The following is a 14300-nucleotide window of genomic DNA, read 5'->3' as shown; positions in this document are numbered from 1 at the left end:
ATAGAGCTCCAAGGAGATTATGTTGAAAAATAAAAAAAAATTTACCCAAAAAAAATTGTTTTTATACTTCATTCTAAGAACTTATTGAACTACCCTCGTAGTTCAAAGGGTATGAAATATTTTATAACATTTTTCAAGATTACAAGAAATTTTGAGTTACTTTCAATCATTTGAAGGAATTTTAGTAGCTCTATAGAAAGTTTAATACATTTTCGAGGACTTCAGAAAATATCATCAAATTTTGTATAATTTCACCTTATTTTATAATATTTTAATGGATTTCAAATAATTTATTCACAAGATGTGATGGATTTCGTAGGGTTTCAAAGAATTCGAAGAGATTAAAAATTTTTTTTACAATTTATTTGAATTAGTTTAGAATTCACTCCGAATTCCCTTATTAATTGGGCCAGAATTATTTGAAATTCCTTTGAATTCTTCGTTAAAAAAAATATATTTTTTTAATTCATCCTGAAGTCGTTTAAACTCACCTTAAATTTTTAAGCATTACATCAAATTATTTTCAATTCCCTTACATTTTTCTAAACTTGTTTGAAACGTACTGAATTAAATTAAATTGTTAATATTTTTAATTTAATCGAATTCTTCTTGTGCACCTTAAATTTTTCGAAATTCACTCCAATCTAACTGAAGTCGATCAAAATTTTAGAATTTTGTCCAATTCATTTGAATTACATTGAAGTTGATTTGAATTATTTGAAAGTCTCATGAATTTATCCTGATTTTTTGTAATACATTTGGAGTCCTCATAAATTTCATCCATTTCTTTTGAATTATTTTTAATTCAAAAGAACATTGGTTTAAAGCTAACTGAATTCAATGCATTTTTTATACTTTTTAATTGTTTTCAATTCACTTGAATTTGATTGAATTTCATCGAATTATTCTATTAATTTTTCTTAAATTCCTCTAAATTCACTCCAACTTGACTAAAATAAATGACTTTTTTTTGGATTTGAAAAAAAATAATTTTATTTGAATTCTTTTGTATTTAGCTTGAATTGTTTTGAGGTCTTATGAATCGAATTAGTCATTTTTAGTCACTTTTTCGGTTAGAAATTAGTCACTTTTGGTAACTTTTTATGTCAGGAATTAGTGACTTTCTAAGTAGATAAGGGAGTGGCCGCCCTCAGAATAATAAATTGAAATTTTGGAAATTAAAATTAAATATTTGTTTAATCCATTTATGAAAGATTCTAGAAATTTTACAAGATTAGAATTTTGGTTTTTAAATATTATTGTTCAGGGAAAATGAAAAATTAGGCTGGGAAAATTCATGCAGTGTAACCGAGAACAGGGCTTTAAAGCCCTAGCTGAAATAGAATTATTGAAATTGCATTATTTAAACAAAATAAATGAGTCGGGGAGAGGGTGATTTTAACGATTTAATTAACGTCTTTATAGGCTACGAAAACCTTTTTCTAATTGAAAAGCCACCGAATTTAACAACGTGTAATAATTCGTCACGTGACAGTATGCTAAATGCCCTTAATAGCAAACATCATGGCCTTGACTACTAACTGTTAGAAATGTCAGTGTTATTACTCTTGACTCTGATAGTGAGAATGATAATAACAGAATTCATGCTTAATTATCAGTTTTAGCATGCAATATTATACGTTCGACATCGATACTTTAGTAACCATTGTTATTTCTAATCATCGATGTTGTAGTGGTACTATTTATAGTACCAACTATCCTTCTGAAAAAAGTGTAGAAAATTATCAAATTGAATAGATTATCTGTCCAGAGCCAACAGATTCTCATTAAAATTTTATGAAATCGTATTGTCACAGGACTTGTATCAAGTCCTATTTTTCGGAATCTAGAATATTTCTATCAAATTCTATTCATTTAGAAATCTTCTACCTTTCTACCAACAGAATTTATATCAAATCCCATTTTTCAGAATCTAAAATATTTCTATCAAATTCTATACATTGAAAAACTTTATAAGTTTCTGTCAACAGGTTCTCATTAAAATTCTATTAAAGCCATGTGCTGAGTGGATCACGTGGCCAGATTCCTACCTTACCGAGACTTTTTTTATATCTTAAGGGAATGTGATACTTAGAAAATTGTCGATTGTACCAGTTTTAGGTTCCGACGGCCTTTTTTCTTTAATAATCAATATTTTGTCTTAAAAATTTGGGACATGATAGCGACCATGCTAACGGACGTACCCACACACTTTTTATTTGTTTAATTCAAAAAAGTTTTAATTTAGCAAAATCCGATTAATTTGCATAGCGCTTAGGAATTGGTATCGATTTTACCAGTTTTCGGTTCCGACGGCTTTTTTTATAGAAGAATCAATATTTTGTCTTAAAAATTTGGGAAATGATAGCGAACATGCTAGCGGACGTCCCCGCACACTTTATTTGTGTTTTTTTTTCAAAAAATTTTTTGATTTTGCTAACAACGTGTGTACATTTGGAGGTTATGTATGTTACAATTCTCCTGTGCGTTACTTCCAAACTACACAATATTTTTGGCCGAAAACTTTGGACTTGCAAATAAACATAGTAACTAATCTCCCGGAACTAACACTTTTTGCAGGCAATCAAAAAAGTTTATTTCATAAATAATTTCTAGATTATCGGAAAGGCAGAGATGAAAAACGACGTAACCTCAAAATAACACATATGCATAAAATTTTTATTCAGCACAATACATTTTTTTGTTATTATCCCTCAATTAAGAGTCCGAAGACGTCCGTTATGATATTTTATAGCATCTCCGAATTCACTTTTTAAAAATTTTCATTTTTGTGGAAAAAAAGCCGGGGAAACTGTAAGTATCACATGACCTTAACTTATTTTCATATGAAGCACCACATCGAGTTGAAAATTTAGGATAATAAATAAGAAGAATTAAAAAATCTGGATGTGGTTCTAAATTTTAATAATTATGAAAAAACTTTTTTTTGTAAATAATTTTTTTCTAATTTTTTCAGAATTATTAAAATTTATAACCAAACAAAGATTTTTTAGTGCATCTTATTTATTATCTTAATTTTTCAACTCGATGTGGAGCTTCGTGTGAAAATAAGTTAGGAAATAAAAAAAGTTTCGGTAAGGTAGGAATCTGGTCACGTGACCCACTCGTTACATGGCCTTAAATCTTATTGGCACAGAATTTATATCAAATCCTATTTTTCGGAATCTAAAATATTTCTATTAAATTCTATCTATTGAGAAATCTTATAATTTTCTATCAGAATTCTATCAGAATCTTGGAAACTTCTATCAAATTGTGTCCATCAAGAAATCTTATATTTTTCGATTCAAAATTTTCCATTGCATACGATTTGATAGTTTCAGTAACAATATCTTGGTATAAAAGTATATGATTTTTTGAGGAGTAAAATTCGATAGAAATCTTCCAGGTTCTGGGAAATAGGATTGGATAATTCTTGTGCTGATTAGATTTGATAAAAATTTTTTAAAAAGTGTTGATTTAAAAAGCATATGATTTTACAATAGATAGAATTTGATAGTCATTTTCGAGATTTAGGAAGAGGAAAATGTTGATAGAAAAAGATATGATTTCTCGATAGATAGAGTTAGAGAAAAACATTTAAGATTATGGAACATAGAATTTGATAGAAGTCTTATGCGGTTAATGTTTAAAGTATAAGATTTCTCGACTTTTGGCAGATTTGATATGTTTAAAAAAAGGCATATTAAAATATAATATATTATTAATAATTGATTATTTATTTTGATAGACCCATCAAAAGCGTCTGATACAATAATAAAAAGCAAATTTTTAAAATGCAGATACAGAAAACGGATTGAAAAGTATCAATTTTTTGTTATCAAATCCTATAAAACTTTTTCAGAAGGGTCAACATTTATCAGTTCGAGCATGCTCTATTGGGAATGTTATTAGGTAGAAAGTTCCTAGATATGGATGAAATTCATGATTGAGTAAAAAGAGCCTTTTGTTACTTTCCTGGGAGCAGCCTATGCGTAAGAAAGTTATTTAATTTAATTTCTGGGTAAGATAAAATAGTAGTTACTTATGTCTGGCTACTGGTGAACATGTCCTTAAATCCTGCTGTACAACTGCTTTGTAATTCCGACTAATGCACACCAGGCGCAGGGGATGAGTTCGACAAACACTCTAGTTCCAGCTCTGCCTCAATGCCAGGTGTGTCTATTATCTATCTCTATTTTCCTCCGATTACAGTGTCACTCTATTGTTGTTACCTCTGTGTCAGTATTACGCCACCTTGCAAATAAGTGTCTACCTACCGTTACAGATGACTCTTTCTTAAGGACCGATGTTAAGCCACCGAAGTTAGGGAAAGGTGCGCCTATGATATTTCTACATGAGTACATTTTTTTTTCTTTTTTTTTCTCTTTAAGTTAAATCGTCTTTGCATTGCTCGTTATTGCAGAGCTCGCTTTTCTACAAAGTGTACATTTCTAGCTCTAATTTCACCTTTTCTTTTCGAATAGGAAATGTCAAATCATTTTGTGCATGCGAACACTTGTGCATGTTTATGCAGACTTAGGGTGGCCGCTGGACCGGGAAATGAGGATCTATCAAATTTCCGACAAAATAATTGTAACGACAGTATGGGGTTAATAAAAATATCTGTAATTCTGAATTTGAAAAGGGAAGTATTTTAAAGAATTATTATAGTTCTGACTCCAAACAGGGATTTTTAAAAAGAATGATCATGTTCAATTGGTTCAAGGCGTTTTCGAAAAGAATTATAATTCTAAGTTATTCCTGGGTTTAAAAAAGAAGAATACTGAAGTATTATTCTGACTTGGAGTAATACATTTTCGAGAAAAATGACAATTTTAAGTTGTTAAAGGAAATTCCCAATAACAGTTGAATATGTAATTTGGAATTGGAATAAAAAATTTTCGTAAAAAATTATAATTTAGATCTGAAAAAAGGATTTTTTTTAAACGAATTATAATTCTGACTTGGAGAGCGGTCAAGTTCATTTTCGAAATAACTTCCAATGAGGAATTCAAAGGTGACCTTTATTTTGATCTAGACGATGACCTTCAAGGTTTTTTCAAGGTCAACTATTTTTTCATTAGTAACCTCCTTTTTTACGTCGGCAAATCGATAGAGCGAGAAATTTTACGTTCAAATATGTACCCAGCCCATAGATACATTGCAGCCTTGAAGGTCACTCTAAGGTCATTTAAACTTAAACAAGGTCTGTATACCTCTGGAAATAGAAGCTTTTCAATTTTTTTCGTGAGGAGCAAAGTTACTAAATTTAACAATGCGAATACAGTAGCGATCTTAAGCATGGCCTCGATGATGACCTTCAAGCTCATTTCAAGATTAATTTTTTCCATTGGAAATCCCTTTTTTTACATCAGCAATCGATAGATAGAATGTACAATTTAGTGCTCTTTCGATTGTCGATACAAGAAAAGGGGGTATCCAGTCGCAAAAATTTACCTAGAAGGTCATCGTCAAGGTTAAACCTTGTTAAGTTAGTAACTTTGCTCCTTACGAACAAACTTTGAGAAGCTTATATTCCCAGAGCTATGCAGACCTTCTTTAAGTTTAAATGACCTTAGAGTGACCTGAAAGGTTACATTATACATATGACCTGGGTGAATATTTGAACGTAAAATTCCCCGCTCTATCGATTGACAATGTAAAAAAGGGTGTTACCATTTTTTTCAAAGTTTTTCAAAGTAAAGGTCACCATTGAATTCCTCGGTGAAAGTCCAGGGACTTTTGTGACATCCTGTATATAATGATGTGTTGGATCAGAAAATTGTTGAAAAAAATGTTGTCTCAGAACAGGTAATTTTTGACAATGTGGCGGGAGATTTAGGAAATTATGGAATTATAGGAATGGGAATTTACAAAAACAGTCCCTGTTCCAAGTTTACAAGAAATAATTTGGTAAAGAATCATAAGTTAGTCTTGGAACAGGTAATTTTTTTACATGTGGCGGGAAATTTTTGAAATAAATTTTAATACTGTGTTATAAAATGGGAATTTACAAAAAGAATCCCTGTTCCAAGTCAAAATTCGTCTGATTTTGGTATGGGGAATTGTCTAAGAAATTATCGTTTCCAATTTGGAACAGGGAATTTCATAAAGAATTATAATTTTATCATGAAACGGGTAATTTTTTACTTAGAGCAGGAAAGTTTGGAAAATAATATTATTTATTTTCTATGAAACGGGAATTTACAAAAACAATCAATGTTCCAAATTTTGGAAAAAGGGATTATTGTATTTCTAAATTCTTATTTAAAAAGTTGGTAAATGAATATAATTCCGCAAAGAATTATAATTTTGACACTCGAACAGGGCATTTCTATGAAGAAATATAATTTAGACTTGAGGACAAGGAATTGTCTCTTTAATTATAGAAAAAATTAGATAACATATATTTTAGTTTAAAAAATTGCTTATAAATTAATTAAAGGCATAAGAAAAATAAATTTATTAACTACTGTTCACCATAAACTATTTTTTGAATGACCAGGAAATAACCGAGAATTTTTTCTTTCGATTAAAACGACCACCCTGAAACTGAGACGCGTATTGAAATAGCACAAGTTTATCTTTGAAGAATAATTTATTTGTACGTTGTCATGTCTTAAATTGTTTCGTCTTGATTTAATGTCTGTTTCATTTGTAAAAGCACTGGTATTTCGTCTTAATAGAGAATAAATTGACATATGTTCACGTCAGTCGTATATTGGAAGCTGTGCTTTCAAAAATGTGAAAATTATTATTAGATAATTATTTAGTCATTGAGTTGCTGACAATTTAGTTATATTTCAGGTAGAATATAATCTAGTGATTTAATACTTAGTAGATGATGCTTGTACCTATTAATATTATTATTTCGTATTTCCTATAAAAAGACTTCAGTTGTTTTTTTCAGGCGGGTCTGCAACTTATCAAATTCCCAAATGAATCAAAGTCCTCACGAAGAAATACTACGGGGTAACACTATATAGTAACTATTGTTGAGAGTTGATTAAGATAAAATTAAAAAAGTACTATGTAAAATTACTTCCTAATATTTTTCCGTACAAGACTTGCTACTTATTAAATAGAACAATTTTCATAGAATTTGCAGCGATTCATCATGAGGAACTGGTAACCTCGAGAACTTGCTCACCTTCAAATATTATATATTTACCTTCTTTCAAATTAATAACAATTAACTAGAATTTTATTCTTATTTGTGTACCGTCCTTTTTTTTCGGTTATCTGATTTCCTTTTATTTATGGAATTTATTCTTTGATAAATTGTTTTTTTTTAACTTTTTTTTACGCATGTTCATGTTTTTACGTATTATTGTTATAAAATTTTTTCGTATATACATAACATTTTGTGATAAATATTTATTTCAGATAAGTCGGTGTCGTTCGAGAAGTCAGTGTCGTTCAGTGATGAGCCGCCGGATATGAATTCTCCGAAACAACATTCGCCACAGCACGCAGGTAGACTTTACGTTTATTCAATATTTTTAAGATATCAATAAGAATAGACAGGCAGGGGTGTTTTTGAACCGCGGAATCTACTTTACTGTCATCGAGAACATTCTACAGCTGAAGTGGTTCGTGTCCGCGCTAAGTTTCTAGAATGTTCTAGAAACTTAGCACAGACACGAACCACTTAAGCTGCAGAATGTTGTCGATGTCAGTAAGGTAGGTTTCTTGGTCCATAAATGCTCCCTGCTTATCCGCTAATGAATTAAGGAATGCTTAATACTAACATTAATATATAGCAATGCACTTCTAACATTTTACTAAACAATTGTCCAATACTACCAAACCAAGCGGACACAAAGCCTACGAAACCGGCTATCAAATCTTCAACTTTGCCAAGAATGTCTTCGCAAGGTAAAATGTAGTTTCTTAACGTGTTGTATTTTCATTTAATTATATTATTCTTTAGTTTCGAGTCCTCTTATTTTTGGTAAATTAGCATCATTTTACCTAGTGTTTTTTTCTCTGCTTTTCTCAGCATCTCAGTTACGTTAATTTAAATTTTCTACGATTCATTAAAAAATACAAAACGATTTTTGAAGAATTCAGGTATGTCAAATCGAAATTTCAATAAAAAAGTTGTTTTGACCAAAAAAAAAAAATGAATTCTGAACAAAAAATTATAATCCATAATTGATATCTCATCCAAAAAAGATTTTAAATTAAAAACAGTTGAACCTATCCAATAAAGACGAAATTTTGACTTGAAGCCTCAATCAAAAAATATTATTTTAAATTTTAATTTTGTCAATTTAATTGTGTAACTCGAAAATATTAAGTTTTAACAAAAAAGTTAATTCTAGACGAAATAATAAATTTTTTTATTAAATTCTGTTGGAAATTAATTTTCTAACAAAAAAAGAAAAATTTCAACTATAAAAAATTAAAAACAGATTAGTAATTCCAAAAAATACGAATTTTCAACAAATCAGGAGAATGCGTAACTAAAAAAGATTGATTTTCAACCAAGCAGTTCCATTTTAAACCAAGAAGAATAAAATTTCTACCAAAATTGATCAACTCTCAAACAATCTCCTAAAATTACTTGGATTATTCCTAAAATTTTGAAAAAAAATTTCGTCAAATCTTTCATATTTTTAGCATTTTCGATACAATATGTGAATTAAGAAAAAAATAAATTTTTAACCAATTATATTAATTTTTAACAAAAATAATACGAATTTTCAACAAAAAAGTTAATTCTAAACCAAATAGTTTAATTTTCATCAAAAAACTATTAATTCTCCACAGAAAATGTAATAGTTGATATTTTAATCAAAACATATTTTTATTTTTAAATAAAAACAGTGGAATTCAATAAAAAAAATAAGAATTTTCGACAAAAAGTTTCATTTTTTACCCAAAAATATGAATTTTCGAACCAAAAAGTTCAATTTTCAATCAAGCAAATTAATTTTCAACAAAATATTTACATTTTCAACTGAAGAGATGAATTTTCAAATTAAAAAGACAAATTTCCGATGAAATTGTTCTGTTTCCAATCTGATAAGAATAATTTTCTACGAATTTAACCCGAAAATATGAATTTTCAGCAAAAAAAGTTAATTTTGAACCATTTTTAACGAAAATGATGGAGCTTCATAAAAAAATTAATTTTTAATGAAAAGGATGAATCTTTAACCAAAAATCTAATGGTTAATATTCCAAGTAAAATTTTTTATTTTATTGAAATTAAAGAGTTAATATCATTCAACAAAGTCGCACTTTATATTATTATTATTTTATATTGTTAACAAAAGGGTTTCATTGTCAACCAAATTATATAAATGTCGAATGAATGAGTTACCTTTTTAACCGAAAAGGATGAAACTTATACCAAAAGGGATGAATTTTCAAAATTAAGTAAATTCCCCTAAAATCTCCCAAATTTTTAGTTTCCGTGAATTCCGTGAATTTCGTTCTATATCTTTAAACACCTAAGTTTTGCTTAAAATTTGTGAAAATCTTTTCAATTATCAAATTATAATAATAAAAAAACAACAAAAAACAAATTTAAAACAGCTACTGAAAGCCATATTTACGCAGTATTGAAACTAGAGGTGTACAGTCGTTTTTTCGAATTTTGAATACATTCGGATTTTTTAAAATAAAAAGCCAGTTTGATGATGCAAGAACTACCGTTAAAAAAAGCATATAGCAAATTCCGAGGAACTATTATCCAAAATTTATTTATTTATTTTTTTTTAATTTTCATTTCTATGTATAGTGTATAATTTTGAAGACATGTAGACATAAAATATAACTACTTCAGATATGATTACACTAAATTATTTCAGAAAGGGAACGCGAAAGGCACAAACCCACGCCACCTCCGAAGCCAGTTGCACTTGCAACTGGTCAATATATGTACGGGGATCTAGCCCTGGCGCCGGAAATGTACAATCAGCTTAGAGTTTTCCAAAAGAAGGCGAAAGATCTTAATCAAGAAAAAAGGAATTTACGACGCATGGCTCAAGCACAAGCGCACACCGTACGAGAAAGTATTAGAGATTCTTACATTACAATCAGGTAAATTTTATTAAACTTCTTTTAAGATTGAACTTAAATCTACTTTCTTATTAACCATTTTATGTACGAAAATCAGAACACAAAAAATTAGTTCAACTTTCTACCGGGTATAGTTAATTTTTTAATCAAAAAGATGAATTTTCAACCAAGAAGATTAATTTTCTACTAAAAAAAAGATGATTTTTCAACAAAATAGTTCCAATATCAACTAAAAAAATCGATTTTCAACCAAAAATTGAATGGTTAAGTTTTTAGTTAAAAAGATTATTTAAAAAAAAAATAATAATAAGATTATCAAGATAGTTCACTTTTCCACAAAATAGATGAATTTTTAACAAAAAGAATAAAGCTACATAAAAAAAGATTTTTTTAAACAATGTGGATCAACTTTCAGCCAAAAAAATGCATTTTTAATCAGGCGGTTCAACTTTCTACCAGGTATAGTTATTTTTTGATCAAAAAGATGAATTTTCAATTAATTTAATTTGATTTTCAATTAATCATAGATAAATTTTCAACCAAAGAAATGAATGTTCAACTAAAAATATTGTTTTTTTTAAGAGAGTGGTTAAGTATTCAATCAAGTAGTTGAACTTTCAATAAAAACATGTGAGTTTCCACCAAAAAAATTGACTAGTCAAATTATCATTGAAAAGATTAATTTTTAATGAAAAATAAAACAAATTTCAACCAAAAAATTAATTTTTCCAACAAAAAGATGAATTTTTGACTGAACTAATGAAGCTTTAAAACAAAAAATGAATTTGTAATAAAATAGTTTAATCTTCAACAAATTATAGTGAAATTTTCAACCCAGAAGATTAATTTTCTACAAAAAAAAGTATTTTTTTAACAAATCGTTTCAAAAATTCAACCTAGTAGTTTAATTTTAGACTAAAAAAGATGAATTTTCAATAAAAAAATTTAATAGTCAAATTCATTGAAAACTTTGGCATCCCTGAGATCTTTCCGAATCTTGAAATCCCTTACAATATATTAAAATCTATTAAATATCTTCAAAGCTATTAAACTTCTCCAACATTTTTTCTAATCTTTTAAAATATCTTTGAATACCTTTAAATCCTGTCAAATTTACTGGAATCCTTTAAAATCCGTTTAAATTTTTTGAAATATTGGAAATACAATATATTAAAATCCTTTAAAATCTTTCAAAAGCCATAAAGGTTCCTCGAAATCTCTTAACATCATTGAAAACCCTTTATATCTCTTAAAATATATTAAAATTACTTAGAATCTTTTGAAACCTTTGCAAATATTTTGAAGTCTCCTTAAATCTTATAAAATCTCTTTTAATCTCTTCAAATCTTCGAAATCCCATTAAAATCCTATGGTATCCTTAAAAATTCGTGAAAATACTTTGATATATATATCATACTTTAAAACGTTTTGAAATTCCGTGACTTATTTTGAAATCTCTTAAAATCTCTTAAAAGCCTTTAAAAGCTGTGAAAATCATTCTCTTCAAAATTCCTTAAAATTCATTAAAATCGGAGGAAATTCCTTAAAATCTCTAAAACCCGGTTAAAATTCTAGCTTTGCTATCAAATGTTTCTAAATCTTAAGATCCCTTAATGTCTTTGTAAATATTTTTAAATCTCTTGAAGTCTCTTGGAATATTATAGAATCTCTTTAAATCCCTTCAAATCTGCGAAATTCCATTAAAATCTCCTGATATCTTTTAAATGTTGTAAAGATACTTTAAAACGCTGTCATTTATTTTTAAATTCCTTGAAACCTTTTAAAAACTGGTAAAATCTTTTTGATCGTTTTAAATCTTCAAAATCACTTGAAATCCTTTAAAGTTCTAGAAAATTCCTGCAAATTTCTCAAAATCGGTGAAAATATTTGCACATTCCGTAAATTGTTTAAAAATATTAAATTTTTTTTTAAATCTTGATAAAATCCATTAAATTCCCTCAACATTTTTACAAATATTTTTAATTTCTTGAAATCTTTTGGAATTCTATAGAATCTCTTGAAATCCCTTGATATCGTTTGGAACTTTAAAAATCATTTAGAATTCTTGGAAATCCCTTAAAATTTTCAAAAATCGGTTAAATTTTTGTGGATATTTCGTAAAATGTTTCAAAATCTTAAAATCCCTATGAAATCTTTTTTAAATCTTTATTAAATCCGTTAAATTCCCTTAAAATCTTTGCAAATATTTTTGAATCTCCTGAAATCTTTTGGAATCTTCTAAACCTTTAAATCTCTTTAAATCCTTTAAAATTCTTTGAAATATCTTAAAATTTTTGAAATTTTGTGAAGTGCTTCCAAATCTTAAGATCACTTGACATCTTTTGAAAATTCATTGAAATCATCAAATTGATGTCAAAACAATATTTAGATTTGATTCTAAACCAATTCTATTTAGATTATTACATTTTCCAAGTAGGTAAAGTAATTGTGAATTAATTATTGTATACATTTTTACAGAAATGTTTATGTTTTTTTTTTTAATTTTTTTTTTCAGAGCGATGTTAATGTCACTAGGAGAAAGCGCATGGACAGCTGGCGATACGGAAAAGCTCAGATTAAGTCGCGAAGAAGACCTTTACAAACAAGAGATGCTGTGGCTAGAAAAAGACCTCACGTAAGTTTTAAACGGGTTTAATTTTAGGTGCATTTTATTCATAAAATATAATAAAAAATATTTATATTTTAATAATTTTTTTATTTTGCAGTGGTCTCGAGAGTACCGTGGAGGAGCTTCGAGGGAACGTCATTAACAGAAAAACTAGAGTTAATATGTCGGATGTTGAAAATATGGCATTGATACTCAATAAAGCAAGGTAATTAGTTTTATCTGTTGCTTTTTTTTAATTTATTAGATTTTACATAGGAATTCTGAAATTTTTCGAAATTTGTTCAAAACAATTGGAAATTAATTATTTGTATTAGAAAGCCTTGATTCGGTAAAATTTTAGAATAATAAACTTAGACTTTGAATTTTATAGTTTCAAGTTTTCATTTTCAGCGTTTTTGAATTTGCAAGTGAAAGTACTGAATATGTATGTATAAATAATAATTGACAAATTATTATTTTAAGAAGAATGAAAATAAAAATAATTTAATAATAATTTAACGTGTCTTCCTTTGAAAAAAATGATCATTTTTCTAACTTTTCAAGTGGTAAATTTATAAAAATTAAACATTTTCAGTTTAACATTATTTAATTTAAAATTTTTAAAATTAAAAAGTGTTGAAAGCTTCCAGCTTATACGTATACATTATTGAGCGTTTGAATATAAAATCTCTGAATACAAAATTTCTTAAATTTCCATTTAAAAATGTTGGTTTAATAATTCGAATTCTTTCAATTTCATGATCGTGAAAACTTTTTATGAAACGGAAAATGACCGGGAATCCTTTTTTGGTTAAAAATTAGTCCCCGTCGTTGAAAATTCATATTTCGGCTTCAAAATTCAACAATTTCTTGGTAATTTGTTTTCTCTTTTGACAGAAAAATCTTTTTAAGTTAAAAATTCAAATCATCATGAGAATTCGTCTTTATTTTGGTTAAAGTCAACTGTTTTCTATTTTAAATTAAAGTCCTTTTTGTTTAAATTATCTACTATTACGTTTTTCTTTAAAAATTCAATTGTTTTGGTCGAAAGTTCATATGCTTGAGTTGAAGATTGAACTAGTTTGTTCAAAATTTATTTATTTTTTTTATTAATTATTTCAACTGACAATTTAATCATTTCAGTGTAAAATTGAACTATTTTGTTTAAAATTCGTCTCGTTCGTTAAAAATTAATTTTTTAACTTAAAATTCAACTAACCCAGTTGAATATTCGATTATTTTAGTTAAAATTTATCTCGCTGTTTGAAAATAATTTTTTTATTGAAAATTTATCTAGTGAATTTTTGGTTTAATATTGATCTTTTTTAGTCGAAAGTTTGTGTATTTTATTGACAGTTTTTGTTGTTGAAAATTAATTTTCTTGGCTGAAAATTCATCTTTCTGTTGGAAAATTTAAATATTCTACTTGAAGATTCATTATATTAGTTGAAAATTAATTTTTTTGGTTTAAAATTAATTTATTGTAGTTAAAGCATCATAATTTTAATTGAATTTTTTTTTCTGTTGAAAATTACTGTTTTTATATAAAAATTTAACTTTTCCGTTTTTGTTAAAAAATTATCTCGTTTAGTTGAAAATTCAACTATTTGATTAAAATGTCATCTTTTTTAGTGGAAAATTAAACTATTCCTGTTAA

The 14300-nt window shown here is 27.4% G+C and overlaps 1 protein-coding gene across 2 annotated transcripts in view; it reads left to right on the top strand.

Annotated features, from left to right (window-relative positions):
- The window catches only part of LOC117176829, a 223115-nt gene that overhangs the window by 188800 nt on the left and 20015 nt on the right, over positions 1 to 14300 (top strand). For both annotated transcript variants that reach the window (XM_033367166.1, XM_033367165.1), the window contains 7 exons: positions 4123 to 4176; positions 4289 to 4336; positions 7390 to 7479; positions 7819 to 7881; positions 9825 to 10056; positions 12551 to 12670; positions 12762 to 12869. In XM_033367166.1, coding sequence (XP_033223057.1) covers positions 4123 to 4176; positions 4289 to 4336; positions 7390 to 7479; positions 7819 to 7881; positions 9825 to 10056; positions 12551 to 12670; positions 12762 to 12869 — 715 coding nt within the window. The remainder of the gene's footprint in view (positions 1 to 4122; positions 4177 to 4288; positions 4337 to 7389; positions 7480 to 7818; positions 7882 to 9824; positions 10057 to 12550; positions 12671 to 12761; positions 12870 to 14300) is intronic.

Source organism: Belonocnema kinseyi, chromosome 7, assembly GCF_010883055.1.
Source record: "Belonocnema kinseyi isolate 2016_QV_RU_SX_M_011 chromosome 7, B_treatae_v1, whole genome shotgun sequence".
Classification (NCBI taxonomy): domain Eukaryota; kingdom Metazoa; phylum Arthropoda; class Insecta; order Hymenoptera; family Cynipidae; genus Belonocnema; species Belonocnema kinseyi.
The sequence above is the reverse complement of the archived record's forward strand: the minus strand, read 5'-3'. Positions and strand labels throughout refer to the sequence as shown.